The 7,903-nt window shown below is 48.0% G+C and overlaps 1 protein-coding gene across 2 annotated transcripts; it reads right to left on the reverse strand.

Annotated features, from left to right (window-relative positions):
* Positions 1-2,665: 2,665 nt before the first annotated feature.
* On the reverse strand, positions 2,666-7,056 carry EEF1A1 (eukaryotic translation elongation factor 1 alpha 1). Of its 2 annotated transcripts, none has more exons than XM_084203121.1 (8): positions 6,991-7,056; positions 6,063-6,253; positions 5,058-5,237; positions 4,657-4,953; positions 4,251-4,401; positions 3,803-4,059; positions 3,363-3,597; positions 2,666-3,068 (listed from the first exon to the last, which is right to left on the reverse strand). In XM_084203121.1, exons 2-8 carry the CDS (start codon positions 6,204-6,206, stop codon positions 2,944-2,946), a joined length of 1,389 nt encoding a protein of 462 aa, XP_084059247.1. In that variant the 5' UTR covers positions 6,207-6,253; positions 6,991-7,056; the 3' UTR covers positions 2,666-2,943. The 2 variants fall into 2 exon arrangements, with proteins under 2 accessions (XP_084059247.1, XP_084059248.1); XM_084203122.1 differs by having other exon boundaries at positions 6,063-6,229; positions 6,991-7,041.
* Between the last annotated feature and the right edge of the window lie 847 nt (positions 7,057-7,903).

A 7,903-nucleotide genomic window follows, 5' to 3' on the forward strand; every position in this document is an offset into this window, starting at 1 on the left:
TCAGTAAAGTAAGTTACTCCAGTTATTAGCCTTGTACAAGTTGAGAATATATCTGAGGTATAATTAAAATGCCTCTGGGCAGTAGGCTGAGCTGAGTCCATTTTATTCCAGCCTGAACTATCCACCAAGGCAACCAACACTGAGCAAAAAGTTACTCATTGATATCAGCTGTGACTGCACTGCTCCATCTCCCTCCAAAGACCAACCAGCCTTTGTCCTCTCTGTCCCCCAGTACCTTGCCACATACATTTCTGGGATATTTCTGTGTAATTAAAGTCCTCTGGGCTACCACAACATTCATCAACAACTAGAAAGGAAACATTCACAAATGCAAGACTCCAGCCAGTTTTCTGCCTTCAGAGCTGGCTCTGACACCACAGCAGCATGCTGTCACACTTCTGTATCAACACCACCAGCACTGCAGGACAGTGAGGAAAGAGTTAAGGACAGCTGTAAAAGTTGCTTAAAGAAATAAGCAGTCAGAAGACAAATACAGCTCTCAACTAAGAACATTTATTAAAAGTTTGATCGAAGTAGTTTTATTCCCAAATTTTGTTTACAAAAGTTTAACAATTTCCCCAGGTAGTCAGATTAAAAGAACTGAGATGGCATTAACATTAGTGCATAGAAAGCAACTCTGGTCTATAAAAGTTAAAGTAAAAAAGAAAGAAAACCAAATGTGTAAAATGTAGGTTTTAAGTACATGAAAGCAATTGCTAGTATTGCAGGCAGAGCATTCCCAAGTGTTTTGCTGCTCACATGAAGTTGTTAGATGCAATAGTGTTCTTTAGGGGTCTCTTCCTAACCAGTCTGTCCCTCTGCCACAAACTATGCAGCTGACTCTTTTCCTGCTCTTTAAACTGGGCCATTTTAACCTGAGCCAGTCTCCCAGCAGCTCTGGGAGGACAGAGGACATAAGGGCCTCTTGCACTGCACTGCTGGGCACTGCACTGCTGGGCACTGCACTGCTGGGTCACACCTCATTTTCCTTAAGGATCTGAAGGTGTTGCTTACCACAAGCCCATTTCCAAACTACCATGGAGCAAGAACACCCAGCTGGATGAAGGCAACCCTGTGCAACGTGCACAGAGGCACTCCAGACCGGGTGTCGCACATGCAGCCCTTGGCCGGCCAAACCAAACATCCTGCACCTAACAAAGGAATGTGAAGGAAATCTGAGGAACGCAGAGCCGCGCTGAAGGCAGCCTGTGCCAAAGCTGCTTTGCTTTGCATCCAAATCAGAGCTCTGCTGAACCAGTCTGACCAAAGCCTCTTGGAAAATATTTAGCGGTTTAACTGAAAAGCATGCTAAGATTTGGCAAGACACCTCAAGCTTTATTATGGCAACAGTAGGTCTGCCTCCATTTTGAAGTTATGTACTTCCTGTTGCCTTGGGGACACTAACAAACCTCCAGAAGCAAATTTAGGCAGCAGAGATTTCTTTACTGAATTTCACAGCCTGCTAGCTGAAGCTCTCTAGCCCTTGCTTCCACTGTACCTTCAAAATCAGTGTGTAATGCTCCAAGGTTCCACTGCAGTTAAGACACAGAAGGTAAGAAGAAAAGGAGAAAAGATCCAAAGAGCATGAAAATAAGCACCAGCAGTTCAGACCTATCCAAGCAGTACAGATATGAGTTCCTGCAGAGCAAGCACACAGCTGGAGAAGGAAAGGAAAACAGAGCACAGATAATACAGCCATTACAGGCAGAACAAACATACTGGTGTCATGGAACAAGTCCCTCACAGATACCAATTTTGACCTATCCTGGGGATGCTGTGAGGAAATCATGTGAAAGGTTAGTAAAACAGCTGCACCATTACGCAAGTCAGCTCTGATTATCCATTAACTACTTGCCCCCATTTACCAATTTGAAGCAAGGCTTCTGTGCCAGAATTCCTAATAATTACAGCGGGTGTTCTTATAACCCACAAGATTTAACTTGGGTTTATTTGTCTACTGATTATTACTAAGAGTTTGGACTAGATACCCAAGTCCCTTTTAACTGACTGTTTGATCCAAATTTTCACCCTGTTGTTAAAAAGATAGCAGGCACCTTGTCCCACTGCGCCATTTGGCGCAGGCTACAATGGTGAGTGACTCCAACTGCATTAAAGTGTAATTCTAGAGAGAAGTTCCAGATTTGGGTATTCAACATCTTACTATATATTAAAAAATATCTATGTAAAAGTGTGTAGTTTTTGAAGACCTACACAACATCAGTTTCTCAAGGAAAAAAAAAATCTGGTTCTGCTTTGGACTAGAAAAATCTGTGTACAAAATGTTGGAAACCCAACATTTGATTCTTTCTTTGTAATATTGTTTTGAAGTAAAATGTGCTCACTTTTTTCCTCTCCATGCAGACTTTTCTTGGTTTCCTCAGTGCTTTGCAGAATGCACAAAACCACTGAAGTTGTTACCTCGTATTTGTGCAATCCAATCTAGTAACAGTTTTTGAAGAAAGCACCAGAAAAGTTATTTAAGGCTTAGATCAGTTTAAAAGTAAACCTGTAGATTAATTTTGTTCTACTTTTCAGAAACAAGTAATTTTGAGTATTTGCTTTTAAACTTCTGAACATATTTAATTAATAACAATCCTTTCTTATTCCACCATGACTAGCCAAGTTTTGCCATGAACTTAACATTAACCCAAAGAACACAGAGACATAGCATTGAACTTCTGTTTTAATGGTCTCAAATTCTGTGACAGATTTTTGGTCAAGTTTCCATTTTAAAAAATTTATCGATTTTAAAGACTAATAACTTAAACTGCCACGAAACAAATGGTCCACAAACATTCCTTTCCTTCTGAAGCTTTTACGATGCATTGTAATCATTAACCAGTCTTTTGCTATTAAACTTAAATGGCCAATTGAGACAAACAGTTCTGAGACCGTTCTTCCACCACTGGTTAAGACTGAGGTGGCAGCTGGTGTACAGAATTTTCATTTAGCCTTCTGGGCCTTCTGGGCAGACTTTGTGACCTTGCCAGCTCCTCCAGCCTTCTTGTCAACTGCCTTGATGACACCAACAGCAACCGTCTGCCTCATGTCACGCACAGCAAAACGACCTGAAAGCAAAAACATGTTTTATGACTTCTGTCAATGCTGCCTAACTCCCAGCCCAATCTGCACAGTGGTAACACACTTGCTGGTATAAATGGGCCAGCGCTGCTCTGGAACCAGACAGGGACAGAGGCATGACTATTGTCCAGAGTTTCTCTCCCTGTACCAGTAAGGTCTTGGTTCCAACTGCAGTTTCAAGTCACAGCTTTCACCAGTGTTTCACAGAACACACCATATCCCAATACTACAAATCAAGGAGTGTCTTTTCCAGAGACCAATATTAATGTGAGATGCCTTACCGAGAGGAGGATAATCAGAGAAGCTCTCAACACACATGGGTTTGCCAGGGATCATATCAACGATGGCAGCATCTCCAGATTTCAGGAATTTGGGGCCATCCTCCAGCTTCTTGCCAGAACGACGATCGATCTTCTCCTTAAGCTCAGCAAATTTGCACGCAATGTGAGCGGTATGGCAATCCAGCACAGGGGCATAGCCAGCACTGATTTGGCCAGGGTGGTTCAGGATAATGACCTAAGAAACAAAGAAAGCCAAGTTAGAAGGGGTGTAAATTGAACACTGACATGTTCTTACAAAGCCAAGGAGTTAAGCGTATTTGATTCAATCAAATTTAACTCAAAATACAACTCTATGTTGCTCTGTAGCTTAGCCTAACAAGACTCCCATGTTGGAATACAGAGCTACATTCCCACCATCCCTGAACAGCTGCATAACACACCTGTGCAGTGAAGCCAGCAGCTTCCATGGGAGGGTCATTCTTGCTGTCACCAGCAACATTACCACGGCGAACATCCTTCACAGACACGTTCTTAACATTGAAGCCAACGTTGTCACCAGGCAGAGCTTCGCTCAGGGCTTCGTGGTGCATCTCAACAGATTTAACTTCAGTTGTTACATTGACTGGGGCAAATGTAACCACCATGCCTGGCTTCAGAACACCTGTTTCCACCCGGCCAACTGGTACAGTACCAATGCCTGCAAGAACCAACAACAGTATTATTTGTTACTAAGCTTAGTGAACATATGCCCTTATGGGGGGGAAAAGCCACTTGAAACATGAATTTCTATTTTTGACTTGGAAAAGCAGCTCTTGGATAAACAGATGCATTTCTGGCCCATAGATCAGCTGCTGCTGGCACGTGAGCAGCATTCCAGAGAACACATACCGCCGATTTTGTAGACATCCTGAAGAGGCAGACGCAGAGGTTTGTCAGTTGGGCGAGTTGGTGGCAGGATGCAGTCCAGGGCTTCAAGGAGGGTGGTTCCACTGGCACTGCCATCCTTACGGGTGATCTTCCATCCCTTGAACCAGGGCATCTGTAATGCAAACAAGTCCAGGTTAATCTCACTACCAAATTTAATGGTGAAAGGCTGAAAAAGTTTAAGTGGTATCTTTAGTATTATCTCAATTTACTATTACAAACTAAGAATTTTTTTAAGTACTAAGATTCATCTTGGACCTCAGCACTTCCCAAACGTAAGTATTATAAAACGTGCATTTTTATCATTGCATAATCAGTCCTAATAGACTTCCTAGTTTTATGCCTTAAAAGAAATAAATGCCAAACCTACGTTAGAGCTAGGCTCCAGCATGTTGTCACCATTCCAACCAGAAATTGGCACGAAAGCCACAGTGTCTGGGTTGTAGCCAATCTTCTTGATGTAAGTGCTGACTTCCTTGACAATCTCTTCATATCTCTTCTGGCTGTAGGGTGGCTCAGTGGAATCCATCTTGTTGACACCAACAATCAGCTGTTTGACACCCAGGGTGTAGGCCAGAAGGGCATGCTCTCGGGTCTGCCCGTTCTTGGAAATACCAGCCTCGAACTCACCAACACCAGCAGCAACGATCAGGACAGCACAATCAGCCTTCAAAAAGGAAAAAAAAACCCTCACTATAATGTTTGTATGTATGTGAAGGTACTACAAGGAACAACCTTCCTGACCCCCCAAATCTTGCTTTCTTTACATACCTGAGAAGTTCCAGTAATCATGTTTTTAATGAAGTCCCTGTGTCCAGGAGCATCAATGATGGTGACGTAGTATTTGCTTGTTTCAAATTTCCACAGGGAAATATCAATAGTAATACCACGCTCACGTTCAGCCTTCAGCTTGTCCAAGACCCAGGCATATTTGAAGGAACCTTTGCCCATCTACGGTTACAAAAAAACCAGTGTTTTATGCCCATTAAAAGAGAAACGAGTTCTATATCTGCAATTATTTTAGAAGGATCACACAATCTAATAATAGTAACTGGCTTAACACTGAAAAATGTTGCTGCTCATAAAACAAGGAACAAGATACACTTGGTGCTACTGGTGAGAGATGCCAACTGTTGAACCTCATTGAACCTGTTGACAGTTCAGATTTCTCGACAGCTTGTTAATTTCACTAATACATCTTTATGATAGAGCTCTTGAGCCTGAGTCCCACTATCAAGTATCCTCTACAATTTTAAGTCCTCTTACTACTTCAATCCTTACAATAATCAACGCTTGAACTTCCACTCTGCTCAACATTTTGGCAAGTATTATTTTATAATGTTTTTATGACCTGATATTACACAGGAAAAAACACTATTAAGTAAAAAATAAAAACGCCCTGGTTTTTAAAGTAGACCTCAATAGATCAACTTCTTTCTATGCAGTTTGAATGCACCCATTTGATTCCAGATGTTACAATTCATATGCAACTTTAAATTATTTTCTCTTCACTTGCTCTACATTTCACAATCTGAGTTTCTGCAACTAACACAATGGCAGATTTAACACTTTAACACTTGTTCTATCTCGGGGACAACTGCAACGCAGCTGCCGCCCTGTGGCCACGCAACACTGAGCCGCTGGTTCAGCTCCTGGGGCAGAGGCAACCAAACCGCCTCCCCGTGGCCACTGAAGGCTTTGCAGGTTCACTTTTCAATTAAGGGTCTATTCATTCCCGCAGCCCGGAATTTTGCTGGCTGCTACGGGCCCACGCACCTCAGCTGCTTCCTTCTCGAACTTCTCGATGGTCCTCTTGTCGATGCCCCCACATTTGTAGATGAGGTGGCCGGTGGTGGTGGACTTGCCAGAATCGACGTGGCCGATGACAACGATGTTGATATGGGTCTTCTCCTTTCCCATTTTGGATGTTAGGTGAGTTCTTCCTTTCGGCAAAAGAGAATCGACACCTGTAAGTTCCCCAGAAAAAAGCTGGTTACGCCTCAGGCCGAGCCTAGGGGCAGCGATGGCGGCGCCACATGTGGGGCGGCCTGGCCGGGATGGCGGCCCCGCCCCGCCGGGGGAGGGGAGGAGCGAAGCAGGCGGGCCGGGGGCCCCTCGGAGCGCCCCTCGCGTCGCCCCCTCCCCGGGCTCGAGTTACCCCGGCGGCGGTGGCCGGGGCGCGGGGCGGCGGCGAGCGGGCCCGGCGGGCAGCGCGGAGGGCGGGGCCGCCCCGCTCCTTTGTGTGACTCACCCCGCCCGGGCCGCCGCGTCCTCCATTTTGTGGCGCTGGCGGCGGGCAGGCAAGGCGAGCGGCCATCTTTTCACTCGTGCCCCGGCCCTCCTCCCCCCCGACGGCATCCGCCGCCGGCCCCCCGACGGTCCCCGCACGGCCCCGCGCCGCTGTCCGCGGGGCATAAGGGGAGGCTGCTGGGAGTCTTCTGCCCCACGCCCGCCTGAACACACCGCTCCCCCCACCTCAGCCCTGACAACGGGGGTGTGCACATGGTAATCGAGGAGGACGATGCGCCGCCATCCCGCCGCCCCGCGCTTCCCTGCCCGTCCGTCCGCCCCAGTTCCCGCCGACACCCCCAGCAGCTCCCTCCTGCCCCCTCCCCTCGGCCCCCACCACACCCCAGCTCAGCGCTGGCTGGGCCTCCGGGGCGAGCGAACACCGGCCCAGCCCGGCCCTGCGGTCGCGCCTCACCTGCTCGGCGACGGCGGCAAACCCGGAGCGAAAAAGACCGACAGCGTGAGCGGCGCCCCTTATATACCCTAGCAGGGGGCGGGGCCTCTGGGACACGTCATCGCTCCCGGCGGCCCCGCGGCCCCGCCCGGGCACGGAGCGCCCCCGCCCCGTCGGGACTGTGCGGGACCCGGCCCGGTCCGGCCGCGGGGAGCGGGGCCCATGGCCCGTCCCAGCCCTGCCATGTGCTGAGGGGCTCCGCCGGGAAGGGAGCGGTGTCCCTCCCGCGCCGCGATGGAGAGCGGGCGGGCGGGAGTGGCCTCCTTGTCCGGGAGGAAGCGGGGCGGCAGCGACCAGCCCCGGCCCCCTGCAGGGCCCAGCGGCTCGGGCCTGGGCACCGGGGAGCGTCAGGGCTGGCGTCATGGCCGGGCCCGCGGGATGCGGCAGCTGACGGAAGTCCCCGGGGAACAGCCCCCGGCGAATTAATTGTATTTAGCATTAGGGACACAAAGGAACGCAATCAGCGTGATTAGAAACGTTCAGTGAGTTACCCTGACCGGCGAGTAACAAACGTGGGCTAAACATCACGGAATACGAAACTCCCCCTACCCCAGTACGTTGCAAGTCTCGCAGAAACAAATGTGGAGGAGGGGAAGAGCAGGAATTTCTGGAAGCTTAATATACCGGAATAAGAAGCCATCGTTTGGCTTTTGAAAAAAGAACAACCTTTTTCTGGTTTTGTTATACTATTAGAGGACGAAAGTTGACTCGTCTTAGAAAACTTCGGCACAAAAATACAAATCAAGGCGGATGCAACTGCAGCAAAGTTGCGTCTGAAGTGCAAATGTATCAGTCACGGAAGCATTTAGGACGTGGGGTCTCTGTGCAAGAACCCTGAGTGCGAAAAGTGCCCCCATACTGTGTTTTCACATGG

The sequence above is a fragment of the Fringilla coelebs genome (genome assembly GCF_963513975.1).
Source record: "Fringilla coelebs genome assembly, chromosome: 3".
Lineage (NCBI taxonomy): Eukaryota > Metazoa > Chordata > Aves > Passeriformes > Fringillidae > Fringilla > Fringilla coelebs.